This window comes from Phalacrocorax carbo, chromosome 2 (genome assembly GCF_963921805.1).
Source record: "Phalacrocorax carbo chromosome 2, bPhaCar2.1, whole genome shotgun sequence".
Taxonomy (NCBI): Eukaryota; Metazoa; Chordata; class Aves; order Suliformes; family Phalacrocoracidae; genus Phalacrocorax; species Phalacrocorax carbo.
Window position 1 is genome coordinate 4,738,557 of NC_087514.1, and position 15,292 is coordinate 4,753,848.

Below are 15,292 nucleotides of genomic sequence, written 5' to 3' on the forward strand. Positions count from 1 at the left end.
TTTATTGTGCTGTATCTCTAATATGTAGAACTAACACTATTCTGAATCCCTGGGTTCATAACGTTTTTTGGGTAACTAAGCATTTTGATTTTTTTTAAACCACAAATTACTGGTACTGTTAATTTCTAATACGTTTTAAAGTATCAGTTAGTTTTACCTGCAGCACCTGTTCTGGCTTGAAACACAGCAATGGAAGATGAAGATCCAAGTCAATAACTGGACTATCCGGATCCTCTCGTGAAGGAATTATTATTTGAAGTGGTTTCATATTAAATACCTGTAATAACAGATGTTTTCCACTTACTTCTTAATGAAAATTTTTCCACAACACATTTAATTTGGGATTTTAGTTCCAACTACAAAATATTAACATTAATTGAGAGCAAGACAGATATTTGCATACTGCAGAAAACTGAAATAGAAAGAGAGGGAAATACTAAAAGACATAATAGCTAGCTTGAAAGATTAACATGGATTTTGTCTCCTTTCATTCTTGTAGATCGTTTAGCCAATAAAACTTTAAAAATATATTTATTCTTTTAACAGAATTAAACTTGCTTTGTTATAAGCATAATAAAATAATGGAATTTATATTTGTAGATACAATGGGAAAATCAAAAGTATTGATAAAATTCATACAGGAAATAGAAAAAATATGAACAAAAGAACTGAGTATAGGTTCTTATGTTAAGAAGATAAAACAAGCCAAAACAAAATAGCTCTTTCAGTGTTTCAAATACTCCAACTCAAATCTCTGGGGGCCAGATCCTGCACATGCTCCATATTTCAGCACTTAGCAGCTGGTTCAGCCGATCATTTAGATGATTTCCCAGCTATGCTATTTTTTCCTCCACTCCTAACCCCTCATCCCAGGGTCAAGGAAAGCAGCTAAGGAGAAGTCCACGGCTGAAGCACTGCTTCCCTAGAAGCCATTTCAGAAGACAAAAGAGAGTGTGCTGAAATCACTGTCTCAGCTAACATGTACCTTGATTTGGGAAGGGTTATAAAAAAAGAAAATACAGCCCACACATCTCAGCTAATACACTGAATACAAATGTTTATGTGAGTTTCTCTTCTCAGCTGGGTCTTATCCAGGCAGCAGTCAATCCAGAACATTTAAACCACTCACCACAACATTTAATCCACCACACACTTTTGCTTCCTCAGAGTCATTCAGACCCAAGAAAAGAACAACTCCAGAGCTGTACATGTTGTTCCAGCAACTTAGTTCTTTGGCCTCTTTCCTCTCACAGGAACTGCACTACTGCTCAGTCACACCACTGCACATCCACCCAACACAGAGTCAAGATGACAGCCATGAGTATCCACATCAGGCAGCATGTCTCGATACCAGACACAAGATAGGCAATTCCCACACTTTTGTTGAGTAGTAGATGATTTACTAGTGTTTATAAATGTGTATTTAAGGCAATGGCATACTGTTCAGGTGAAAGGTAAGCTTCCATCTTATTGTGCAGTCACAGAATGAAGCTTCCAACCACTTCTAGTAGACATTATGTGGGCTGCCCCCCCTAGAAACCAAAAGCTAGATTATGCAGACCTACCCAAGCATCATCTCAGACAGTAAATAGTTGGCACGAGCCAAATCCTTCCCAGAAAAATACTAAAAATTAAACAGCGTGTCCAATGGGTACGCTACTGCTTGAGCCTGCACCCTGGTGACACCACTTTTTCATGTAATAATAATCATAGAATCATTAAGGTTGGAAAAGACCTCTAGGATCATCAAATCCAACCGTCAATGCAACAACACCATGCCTCCTAAACCACACCCTGAAGTGCCATGTCTACATATCTTTTAAATACCTCCAGGGAGGTATTTAAACAGGGAATAGGGAGCCTGTTCCAGTGTTTGACAACCCTTTCAGTAAAGACATTTTTCCTAATATCCAATCAAAACCTCCCCTGACGCAGCTTGAGGCCATTTCCTCTCGTCCTATTGCTAGTAACTTGGGAGAAGAGACCAACCCCCACCTCACTACAACCTCCTTTCAATGAGTTGTAGAGAGCGAGAAGGTCTCCCCTTAGCCTCCTCTTCTCCAGGCTAAACAACCCCAGCTCCCTCAACCTCTCCTCATAAGACCTGCTCTCCAGACGCTTCACCAGCTTCGTTGCCCTTCTCTGGACCACAGTGTCCTCCTTAGACTGAGGGGCCCAAAACTGAACACAGGATTTGAGGTGGGGCCTCACCTGTGCCGAGCACAGGGACACAATCATTGCCCTGCTCCTGCTGGCCACACTATTCCTCATACAAGCTATGATGCTGTTGGCCTTCTTGGCCACCCGGGCACACTGCTGGCTCATGTTCAGCCAGCTGTCAGCCAGCACCCCCAGGGCCTTCTCTGCCGGACAGCTTTCCAGCCACAATGCAAAGTCTTATTTTCAAAGCACAGGTATTGACATCAGCTTTATATCAGCAAGTAAAATCTCTGACCTGACAGGGAAGAATTTCCCCCAGTTCATAGAAAACAACATCTTAGTTCTTTATAAGACATAATGTTAAAGTAATTATGAAATTCAGCATCAGTAATTACCAAGTGAAGCGGTCCTGGTGGCGGGCTGGGTATTAAAAATAGTTTTGCTGCAAATTCTTTTATGTGCTCCTCAATATCTAAATCCTTGAAAGGTCGCAGTTGTACTAGTAAGCTGAAATTAAATTACAGAAAATTACTTATAAATAGTAACATGTAAACAGAAAAAACCCACATTTGTGCTGATAACCTAGAACTGAAAAAAAATTAGGAGCAATGAAGCTATTATTCCAGCTAATTAATTTCTAATTTATTAGATATTTTAGTGGTTCCATTTAATTTTAACGATGCTGCTGCTCCAGAAGCAGGTTTTATTACTTCCATGCATAACATACTACTGCATCACATATACCAGAGGATGCAGATGTACAGAAAGGATGGTAAGAGCTCCCTAATCAGTACACTGTGCCTATTAATGCAACGTAATAGCAGCTGACAGCTCTGCACTGCAAATGACTGCTGAAATAACTGAAGTAATCTCTGAAACATTAAAGCAGAGAGCTAAGGAGTTTATCAACCTTCCACTACCTCTATTAACTGTCAACAGACAGATGTTTCAGAAAGCCGGAACATCTAAGAATAGGTCCTTTGTACTGCCTCAGTGCTGTGAGCTATTTGCACACTTCCACCTTTTCTCAAGGCAGCTGAAAGGACCAATACAGAGGTTGGAAGATTTACTGTTTGAATGGAGCCTATTCATCTATCCAAGACCGGAGTTCATCCAGAAGGGATACTGCCAGGAATATTTGCCTTCTCATGCAGTGTAACAGATTGAGGTAAAACTACCTGTGCAAAGTGCCAAAGCCTCTCAATTGAAAATTGAACATTTTCAAATAATGATGTAGAATAATCCAACAGCCACAGTGTTGCAAAACAGTCTAGATGTACATGTGCTTGCTTTGGAGAGAGGCAGACACACTCCATGCAAGTTGTTCTGGATTTGGAAGCACTGTACACTAGTAATATGTGAATTAGTTTAAAATTAATTATACAGAATATGAAGACCTTGGTTACTATGATGAAAGTTTGCAAGTTCCCTTTCCAGTTCAAAGCACCTACATGGGTTTATAGTTTGACATTGCCTTTGTATCACAGCTTGATCTCAGTTTTCCCTTGCGATTTCTACTATACACTGTCATTTGAAACAGTTTAGAAACTCAGGTTTATCTGGGAATGTTTATGACAATAACAGAATCACAGAAGGTTAAGGGTTGGAAGGGACCTCTGGAGATCATCTCATCCAACCCCACTGCTTGAGCAGGCACACCCAGAGCAGGGGGCACAGGACGGCGTCCAGGCGGGGTTTGGATGTCTCCAGGGAAGGGACTCCACAGCCCCTCTGGGCAGCCTGTGCCCCTGCTCTGGCACCCGCACAGGAAAGAAGTTTTTCCTCATCTTCAGGTGGAAATTCCTGAACCACTGAGTCCAGTCCCATTGTCCTGCCGCCCACCCTTTAGATATTTATAAGCATTGATAAGATCCCCCCTCAGTCTTCTCTTCTCCAGGCTGAACAAACCCAGGTCTCTCAGCCTTTCCTCATAAGGGAGATGCTCCAGTCCCTGATCATCTTGTAGCTCTCCACTGGAGTTGCTCCAGCAGTTCGCTGTCCTTCTCAAACTGGGGGGCCCAAAACTGGACACAGAACTCCAGACGTGGCCTCACTAGGGCAGAGTAGAGGGGAAGGATAACCTCCCTCGACCTGCTGGCCACACTCCTTTTAATGCACCCCAGGATATCACTGGCCTTCTTGGCCCCAAGGGCACAGTGCTGGCTCAGGGTTACTTTGCTGCCCACCAGCACTCCCAGGTCCTTCTCAGCAGAGTCGCTTTCCAGTAGTTCAGCCCCCAGCCTGTGCTGCTGCATGGGGTGGTTCTTCCCCAGGTGCAGGACTTTGCACTTGCTCTTGTTGAATTTCATTGGGTTCCCCTCGGCCCAGCTCTCCAGCCTGTCCAGGTCTCGCTGGATGGCAGCACAGCCTTCTGGTGTACCAGCCACTCCTCCCAGCTTGGTATCATCAGCGAACTTGCTGAGGTTACACTCTGTCTCTTTGTCCAGGTCACTAATTAATATATTGAACAGGATTGGACCCAGCACAGACCTCTGGGGAACACCGCTAGTTACAGGCCTCCAACCGGACTCCACCCCATCGATCATGACCCTCTGAGCTCTGTAACATACTTTTGAGAACTCTTCTGAATGAAAACAAGTACCACCCCACCTATAAGGAATCCTGTGCACTGCAGGTCCTGGAGAAAGTAATTCTGCACAGCAGAATTCTAGAGGGAAATTAAATCGTTTGCTGCAAAAAGGTCCTGAATGGAAGCAGAACCCCTTTAGACACTACTTCAACATCAGGCCTTTTTTAGCAATAACAAATAGTATTTTTTCACTAGTTCTTACGAGGAAAGGGCTACACACCAGGAAGAGGTGGCTTGAGGTCCACCAGCAAGTGCTTTCAAACCCCCAGACTTGCAAAATGATTAATCAGTTGAAGCATCTTGCAAAACACCACGGAAGCATACCAAGGATACAAGTGCACTGTTGAACACATTATTTGTTAAGTATAGGAGGCACTACTACTTGAGTACACTTGGTCAACAAAAACATTTAATTAGATATTTAACCCACTGGCCACCTGATTACAGCTAAGGCATCCAAATCGAAAATAACTACCTTTCTGGTTTACAGAAAAACAATGTCAATTTTTTGTAATGTTACAAAAAGCTGAAATATCCTCAGCTGTACAGCAACTGACAATATATTGTTGAGGTCTTTACTGTAACTGCTTATATTCTATTCAGAAAAGCCACACATCCCAGCAGCTGTTTCATGCCATACGGAAAAATTTCTGTAACACAACCAAAATAAGGAAAAACAATACCTCTCCACCCCTTCCTTTCCTCCCACTCCAGTATACTCTGGCACACTAAAATACTTTTTCTTTAAAAAAAAAAGTGCAAATGGAAGGGCATACATTCTGAAATTATTTATCAAATAATATCAAGGAAAATATGTGGTGATCATGAGATATAAAAAAATAATTCAGAGGAAAATATCACAGAAACTTAATCAGTTGAGTTTCCAGTAGAGTGGGAAACGCCAGCACCAAATGCAGCTTTGTCACTTGCATTCCCCCTCTCCTGCCAGTTACACACAGAATCACAGGTTGGAAGGGACCTCAGGGACCATCTAGTCCAACCTTTCACACACCTGCATCTTACATCCGGATGCAGCAGCAAAAAGGAGAGGGAAGAGCTGTGCAACTGTATGACAAATTCTCCTGTTAAATGACCAGGACAACACTCAGCACTACTGTGGAAGGCTGCTGTCCTGTTGACAACTCCCCTGTAATTATTCACATATTTACAAACCACTTAAAGCTTAGATGGTAGGTTACTGGTAAATCTGAACTCCCCTTAGAAACAAGTACAGGCTCAGCTTAAAGGGAAAAGCCCTCCATAGTAGTTAGCTTGGACATTAATGCTTTAAATAGGTGCAAAACCCCACTATATATGATCAAGGCAGAAATGTTTAATTATAACATTTAAAATACCCACCCAGAGGCAGAAGTTTGCATCTCTGGAGTTAACTCCACCTGATTCCTGTCTGCTCTAAACAAATATGGGACCTACAAACGGTTTTGTAACTTCTGGAATTTTCTGTGTTTTTTCTCAACATTCTCCTGCTTCTCCCTTAGTGGCCTATTTAAAACGCCATTCACAGACTGAATGCTTCTCCCAGCTCAGAAGTGTCTCCCTTCAGAGAAGAGATTCCTCATTTATTAATATACTACATAAACCCCTGATGAACACTGTAACTGTAAAGCTGAATCTAAAGCTTTCCACTGGGTGGGAAATAGTAATGTGCAATGAGCCCTCATACAGGTGGAGTTCACAGTATAAAAGCAGCATGATTCCTATTATAAAAACAGGAAAGCACCACAGCTCAGGTATAAATAATGCCGTTAAGGGATACATATGCAGATTAGCCTTTACTTGAGATTTGAGACTATGAAAAGGCAGTAATGAATCAGCTCATGCAGTACCAACAGCTGATGTTACTGACTTAAACGTAAGGAATGGAAAAAGTGACCTGGGCAGGAAAGGAGAAAGGGAAACAAACATTTCCTTTTTATTTTACTAATTGATGTCGCACTACCCTGTGAATACCTAGCTTCCATCATGCTCCATCAAGTCCCTTGTCCACATTAAACCCCTTTACTGATGCTTTGAAAATGACAGAGCAGCGGTAGCACCAACAGTGTCAGCGGTGGTTTTGCTCATACTTAAGGGCTGCCAGAGTGACTCATTTCTGATATCACAGCTCTTTTGGAGGCAACATCTGAAATGCCCGAGGAAGGCACTGCTTTTTTCCTGCAGGGCTCTCTTCATCTAAACCAGGGAAAGCCAGCCAGTGCTCCAACCAGATCTAAGCCCACAGCATTGGGATGAAGAGATACCTGGGGTGGGGAAACGAGTGTTCAGGTCTCATCCTGGCATAGAGTCAGTTTAGGGGCTAGTGATGCACCTCTGCTAGCAGCCACGATGCACACCCTTGCTTGCTCATCTGCTCAGCACACTGACCACCAGCAGAACAAACTGGAAGCTTCAAGCTCCGCCCCAAAACCCTAACATCTTTCAATTTACGTATAAGAAGCAAATACCTGCAAAAGGAAAACACCTGACTTCAGATTTGACTCTAGAAGGCTTGACTGGAATTCAGCAAAAAAAAACCCTCTTCTACTTTTGGACTACAAGTCTGCAAGTGAAGATTACCCAGTAACATCCAATATAGAGAGACAGGCTCCCTGATGCAAGGAGTTTTTAATCCACCTCAGAATAGAAGCACATAGGTTTTAACAACAAAGCAACACACAACCTCAGAATAAGATAAAGTACTAAACAACAAGACAGAACTATGTTCACTTACCTTTTAACTCATCTACACTGTGGAGATTCTGACTGTTTCTAACCAGTGAAGTACTCTGTCCTATGATTTTCTCTCCTAGTTCTACGACAGCCAGGTAACCACTGTACTCCCTCAAGGGACTTGGATTATTTAGTTAAAGAATAAAGTGTCATTAACTGCTTATTAATACATATATTCATGTGCTTACAACATTTATTTGGTGCATTATAAATAGGTTTTTGTGCTTTCAAAGTGATTTTTACCAGCTGGCAAAATTACAGTTAACCCTCTTCCAAAAAAAAAAACCAAAACCAAAATCTCTGAGAAATCTGTTCCCTGCAAATTAGTATTTTCTAGACTTATCAAAAGCCTTAAACAAAGACAACATCATAAGTAATTTCCATGATATTTAGAACTTGCTCTTACTGTCTGGGTAACAATCACATTACATTTCTTTTCCTCTCCCACAAATCTCACACTATCACAACTTAAAACTAAAGCCAGTTTTAGCATTATGCAGCTATTCTGACCACATCACGCAAATTCATGTATTAAAACCTACACAGTTATTTCCAGGAGAAACACACAGGATAGCAAGTCTTACCAAGAGAGACAATCCTTGAGGGCATTAAAATATGGATATCTGGATATAACACAAATGGCGAGTGGTACAAAACAGACAGGCATCTTCCCAGTCTGCGCAGATTCCCGATGGGCCTGCCCATTCAAGGAAATAGAGCCATCCTGCAAGAAAACTACAGATTAATGTGTTTATGTTAATCATGAATTTATGGCTAATATTTTCTTGAGAACCCTAGAGATGAGATACCCAATTCCCCCTCAATTTCAAGGGAATTTGGATGCCTATCTCCCTTAAGCTCTTCCAAAAAATGTCAGCCGACAAGATTTAGACATACGTATTAAAAAGAATTTTAGTGCAAGAGATATTCAGAAAGAACACAACCTTCACAAAAAAAAAAAAGTCCAAGGGACAAATTCTGCTTCTAAATATTCAAAACTCCTAAATGAAATCCATAAGAGTTTTTCCTACTGCAGTGCTGTTCCAATGCACTTAACATACAATGGCAATGTAACGTATGATTTGTTCTGTATTCCTACTAACATAAAAACATATCTGTTAATTAATTTCATAAATTAATCCTGACACTATTCTCAGAGTGGTTTATTTTATATCTTTTAATATGTTTTAATAAAAGCATGAGTTAAATAACATACTTGCATAGGCTGGTAGTACTGTGCAACAACACCATATGTTCTGTTACCACAGACATCTGTGAAGACCAGGAAATGGATGTGGTCCTCTTTTGATTCAGAAGTTATATAAAGTCCTCCTGCAATGAAGGCAGAAACGGGTTTTTTTTTAACGACATATTTAACTACAGCTGCTTGAAGAGCGATTCATGACAAATACTGCACATTTCCACTTAATTTCGAGAGAAACATCTCATTCTAAGGCATTAAAATGCACATATGCAGTCCACTTGATCTAAGGGTTGTTACAAAGGCTGTAACCTGCACGTTATTGAAGAAGCATAAATAATATATAATTATTCTGCATTTTAATTGGCAAAATACAATACCTGGGTTTTATTCACTTTTTTTCCTTTCAAGATATTTATACGGTCTACAATAGTGATATGCATATTAAAACTTCTGCATTTAAACCTGGAGGAAACAGTCACTACTTCAGGTGTATCTTAATACCAAGTGAAACAGTACTCAGTCATCTGGGGGAGGGGAGCTGGAATTAAAAGTGTGTGCACTTCACTCAATCCAAGATTTACCAATAAGGGCTAATGTGACTTTCACCTTCCCTCTCTCGCAGGTGTTGCAGCTACTACTGCTAATAGATATGTTTCGCACAACATTGCCACACAGAGTAAGGGCATCCCATTCACATAACAGCTGCTTTCATCACTGACCTGCTCACAGGCAGACACATTTTTTTTTTTATACTGTGAAGTACAAAGAGATAGAGAAGATGATCATAAAAAAAAACAAAAAAAAAACACAAAAAAACCCCTGTACTATGGGTCAACAAATGTATATTAGAACAGTTCTCATTAAGAAGCATGAGCCCTACCATACCTGGGAAGCATAGCTGTGGCAAACCAATAAGATCAACATCCTTTGGAACTGTAATATCTTCAGTGTCAGGTGTTTTCTGCTCCCCATTGAGACTGTTGGCATTTTCAACCTTTGGTCTCTCTTTCTTCTTTCGGAAAGACCGGCGTTTACTTTTATTCAAGTTATTACCACTTGTATTAGTCACCTGAATGTCATCTCTGCTGATAAATGGAGGTACAAATACAGAAAGAACTTCTGGATCAAGAGGAGGAAGACTTTGGGGTTTTCTCTGAGTACCCTATTAAAATAAAATACAAACAACACTAAGTTGACACTCAGCCTGACAGGTTTTCTTAAACCATTTTTTAGCCCTGTTTTCTCTTTGAGCCTAAAATTGGGGGTTTAGAATACATTACTACTTCTTCCTAAATAATAATTTTTTTCCTTCTAATTTCTTGCTTTACATATATTAATGCAACGGGAATACTCTGGGCATTTTCAGTAGGCAAAGAATCATTCTTCATCATTCAAAATGCACCATATCAATATTATGCCTCTGGGATAAGAAAACTTACAAATATCAAATATAATATTTCCTCCTTTGAAGTGTTAGGATATACTTAAGCTATACTTAAAATAAACACTGGTACTAAGAGAAACCAGGCAACAAATAAATGAAAACAAAGAAAGACAGCTGAACTCCCTAGATAAGCCATTGTTCAACTTCAGGAAAAGCTACATTTTTTTCTCTACAGAAAAAGAAAAAAAAATACACACAAGCTTTCCCAGGACAACTTTTAACTTTATAAGACAATTAAGAAAGGACGATTAAAAACAACAATCGCTGTTACAATAAACAACTGTAACACACTGTAAAACATGAGGCCACGAAAACTCCTCTGTATACTGATAACTAAGTGGAACAGGCATCCCAAGAGAATGTATGAAGTTACAACATTTTTTAGTAGGCAGCATTGTAAAGCACTGCTGCACTGAAAGCCCTTGCTGCCTCGCTATGAAAAACCTGTGGAGGAAGTGATCAGAAGAGATTTCCTTGTACTTACGAGGACTTTTTGTTTTCTTGACCATACAGTCAAGATAGATAGCTGCATTTTCAATTACTTCACTACCATTTTAATTCCTCTTGCAAGGTCAAAACAGCAAGTAAAAGCTTTGTTTAGTGAACGGATATTTGGAAACAGGAAAGACAAGCCTCACTGTGGCTAAAAAGCTGTTTCATTTTCAACTTTTTGCTAACTGATTAAAAGGTAGATGAAGCATACATGCTGCTTTTACCTTCAGACATGATGCATCGGTATTACTTGCATTTAAGATATTCCTTGAGAACCAATGCTGGCTTGTGTCATCATTACCCTACTTTTTAAAATAGCTACAATTGACAAAGCTCTATTGTTTCACTAAAGCCAATCTTCCACCATCCAAGTTTTGGAACAGAAAGTCTCCGCTTATTTGTCTTAGTAGATGAGTCGTCCACCAGTAGTCTTCATCACATTTGAGCATCATAGGAAAATGAGAAGGCATGCTGACCTTCATGATATATTAGTTACTGCATCTTAAGCTCCACCATATTCTATAATAGGTTACTCGACAGAAAGTATTCAATAAAAAATAAGAAGTGAAAAAACACTCTTTTAATGAACACACAGATTCTGAACTAGAAAAAAGTTGAAGTGGGAAAGGTAAAAGTTCAGATGGGTATCCACTGGGATATCCAAAAGATAGCAATGACTTTAAAAGGCACAATACAAATTGAGGTACTCCGTGCCATATCCTGCCATGCTAAAAACTTCAGGTATCATCTTCCTTAGCTCCCAGCTGACATCCATTTCAAGTGAAGAAACTGGAAACACAGATAGATCCAACATGATCACTCTCAAAATAACATGTAGCTAAACATTTCAGAAGGAAATTAAGAATTAAGGCTCAGCCTGAGGCTGTTATGCAAGAAAAACACAGACCTGCTCAAACACTAGCAACCTCAACTTGGCAGATTTGCCCTGCAGAGGTTTTCATACAAAGTTGCTTTGACAGGGCAATCCCTGACTTACATCGAAGACATCTCTGCTACGAAGTGCTGAATGACAGCCAGCGATTTAATGGGCTCGCAGCGTAACAGCTTCTAAAATGGCAGGTCCTTGATGTCTTGAACTACAACAAAGGCATTAAACACCATTTTTCCCTCCCGACAAAACAGCACTGTCGCTGACCCATTGACTCAGTCATCAGCGTTCAAGTTGGCTCATGTTAACAACTACAGCCAAAGTCATATTTTCTTACCCTTTCTGTTCAGGGATAGTTAACAGGCAGCAGCAGAACAATATTGACTTGTTTCTACTATTCTTTGAGCATTTTATATTCTCTGCTTTTACTGTTACTCCTTCATTTTGAAATGCTTCTCTTCTGTCACTTTTTACTATCATATATCCTTGCATCATACACAGCTTCTTATAAACACTAATGCCTTTCCTGTAATTCTGCAAGATTACAGAAGTCAGGGACTTTATTCCATCCCCATTTACCGATTATGTTCCTGTAACAGTGGTGCCATATAGGACACGGATAAGAGACAGACTTTTTACAATGACCACACTATTTTAGACAGAAAAAAAGAAGGAGCATGTTGAAATCACAGATCGGAGTGTGATCTCAGCTATTTGGTGTTTCCTTGATGTCATCCTCCTCGTCCCATCACTGAAGAAGTCAATTTAATTTTGAATGTCATGAAAGAACTGGCTTCTTTAAGGAATAACTGGGCAGGGGAAAATATGAAGCCTAAGAAAAATTAGGTTGGAAGGGATCTCTGGAGGTTCTAGTGCAATCCTTTGCTCAGAACAATGATAATGTTGAAGTCAGATCAGGTCACTCTGGATCTCACGCAGTCAAGTTTCAGAAATTCCTTAGGAAGGAGATTCTTCTCCCCTTGTGCTCCAGCCCTCATATAGCTTAGCTTCTCCTGGTCTCACTCCCGTTTGTCAGTTCTCCGGTATCAAGGTACCCAGATCTGGGACAGTATTCGCGATGTGACTTCAGGAGTGTTGAGTAATAACAATAACAGCAATAATCCCTTCCCTTCGCCTGTGAGCTACCGTCCTGACAGCGCAGGCCATTACACAGTTACTTTTCACTGCTGCCACAAGCGCACACTGCTGACCAATGCTCAGCTTGATCACACCTCATTTATTTTGCACACCTGGACACCTGGGAAGGCATTACAGAAGAAGTAAAAATTTGCTTTGGTGGTTATGTCTGCATTAGCAATGCCAGAAAGCATAATGCAGGCATTTTAAGATACAAGATGTGTATCACTGACTGTGGTAGGTGTATACAGAACCCAGTGATGAAGCCGATAGGAATATCTGAGACATCTCGCAGACAGCTTGCACATCACGCTTGCCATATTGAAACCCAGATTTATAGCTGGAGATAACTTGGGGGAAAGGAGTCTTATCAAAGATGGCTGTATGATTTTCATTGTTGTACATCTCATTCCTACAAAATACAGCCTGCCAACACTAAAAAAAGTAATCTCTAGCTGAAAATAGCAGCCTTTGATCTCTTCAAATGGAAATCTTACAGTGATAATGATCTTGGCAGTAAGGACAATTGACAGATGACAGCCCAGAAACTTCAGTTTCACCAGTTTCAGTGAAAAACTGTATCTTTGTTCCTGGAATCCCCATCGACTACAGGTCAGTCACATATGACTTTTCTTACTTTGGGAGTGGGTTATGCTCCTGCTGACTTCATTGACTTTATTACTTCATACCGCAATAAAGTTAAGAATGCACAAACATACTTTCAAGACCAAGATTTGAAGCACTATCAAGACTTTTACCCTGTTGTTTCATCTGTAAATATCATCAGAGGTCCACTACTGTCCATTGAAATGTTCTTATTTTCTGTCAATAAGGACTCTTTATTCTACATTCACTGACACAAAACATATTCCACCACTTCCTCATGTAGACAGTGCTACAGAAGGAAAAGCAAATGCAGTAAATCCATAAACTTGCCCCACGACAGCGACTGAAATCCCTGTTGTATAACAGCTTGCCGGGACGTTACTACAGTTAATATTGACAAGCATAGGGTGTACTTTCCTTTCTGATGCTCCATTTTATACCTTAGGCAAAGAAACAACTCAAAACCTGTAGCATGATCGGAAAACCGGAAAGGCATCTACTTTTTGTAGCCAATTTCCTATTTGTCGTTCTACAGGTTTTTTGGAAGCAACAAGATCAAACTGTGCAGACTGCAATGACAAATAAATCCCCTTCATTTGAGTTTACTTCTTTGGCAAATGCCAAAACCACACATACCCACCAATTTCAAAAGTCTGGTGATGACATTTATGGCACAACTATTTCCCCAATTTGAATGTATACATGAATGAGATCCTGGAATTTGAAGCTCTACTTAGCTGATATCACTTAAGAAGGTGACATCAGCAAAAGCCATCTCCTGAGCGAGTGAGCGGCAACAAGTTTAACAGAGACTTCTTTACCTAATGCTATTAGAGCGTGCAATCAAATTCAAGTTCAAGCAAGACACCTGAGATCCCTGGGAGCAGCTTGGCTTTTCAGCACGTGCCGGCACTACAGCTACTCCCACAGCAGGGCGGCTCATAGGTATCTAACAAAACCATCAGCACACTTTCACAAAGCAAAATCAGGAAGATTAATTGTTAACTCCCACGTGAAGCAGCTATAATATATAAGCAAATCATAAACCACATATTCAAAGCAGAAAACAACTTCTGCCGTATCTGAATTGCTCACGTTGTGCCAAATTCAGAGCACTAAGCTGACAGGGATTTAGACCTCGTGTTGTCCTAAGGATATAGTTACCAAGCTTTATTCCCCTATCTTTTTATCTCCAAGGGAAGATGGGAAATGGGATATCATCCAGCGAAGGATATGCTTTGTTCAAGCATTTTGCTGCTCCTGCTTAAATAAAGCTACATCACAGTCTTCCTCTAAGCTCAGACTTTTGAAAAAGTGTAATTACTTTACACCGCTACAAAACTACCGGTACTTTGTTGACGATCGCCTGTCAAAACAAGTTTTCTTTGGAGTATTTCAGCTCTACCCAATGATAACTACAAGGCAACCCAATAGTTCTACTCCAGGCCGCAGGGTGGGAGGGAGGCCCGGGCAGGGAGGAGCTGACCCGGCTCAGACCCCGGTTAGACCCGCGAGCAGAGAACCGCGCTGACAAGCGCTGCCCCAGGCCACCGGCGGGCGGCCACCCCGCCGAGCCCCGTCTCACCTGGAGAAGCACCCTCACCCGCTCCCTGGGCACGCCGACCAGCAGGCAGATCTCCAGCAGGCCCGAGGGCAGCACGTCTTCCATGGCCCAGCGGGGTAGGGGCGCCCGGTACCGCCAGCAGCGGTATCCTTCCCGCAGGGTGGGGCGGCGCGGCGCGGCTCGGCCCGGCTCGGCTCGGCTCGGCTCGGCTCGCCTTGGCCCCGCCCCGTCGGCCAGCCCGGCCCTGGGAGGAGGAAGGGGAGGGGAGGGGAGGGCTCCCGCTCCCTCGCAGAGGCCCTCCCCGCCCCTCACGGGAACGCGCGTTTTGATTGACTGGCTCTCCCGTCGCTCTGAGGACCTATGACCAATCAGAGCGGCAGCACGTGGCTGAGGCGGCCTACGAGGGGCGGGCGGGCCGTTGTCTCTCATGGCCCGTTAGAGGGCGGGGCGCGTGAGCTGAGGGCTGAGGTAGCGCG

At 41.6% G+C, this 15,292-nt stretch overlaps 1 protein-coding gene across 2 annotated transcripts in view; it reads right to left on the reverse strand.

Moving 5' to 3' along the window:
- Positions 1 to 15,044, reverse strand: part of DENND3 (DENN domain containing 3) — a 44,399-nt gene extending 29,355 nt beyond the window's left edge. The window contains exons 1-6 of one of the 2 annotated variants that reach the window (XM_064442016.1): positions 14,838 to 15,044; positions 9,570 to 9,846; positions 8,697 to 8,812; positions 8,065 to 8,204; positions 2,556 to 2,667; positions 158 to 277 (exon numbers count right to left, since the gene is read on the reverse strand). In XM_064442016.1, coding sequence (XP_064298086.1) covers positions 158 to 277; positions 2,556 to 2,667; positions 8,065 to 8,204; positions 8,697 to 8,812; positions 9,570 to 9,846; positions 14,838 to 14,921 — 849 coding nt within the window. In that variant the 5' untranslated portion in view covers positions 14,922 to 15,044. Of the gene's footprint in view, positions 1 to 157; positions 278 to 2,555; positions 2,668 to 8,064; positions 8,216 to 8,696; positions 8,813 to 9,569; positions 9,847 to 14,837 lie in introns of those variants that run through there. The other variant, XM_064442017.1, reaches the window with a different exon arrangement.
- Positions 15,045 to 15,292: the final 248 nt, after the last annotated feature.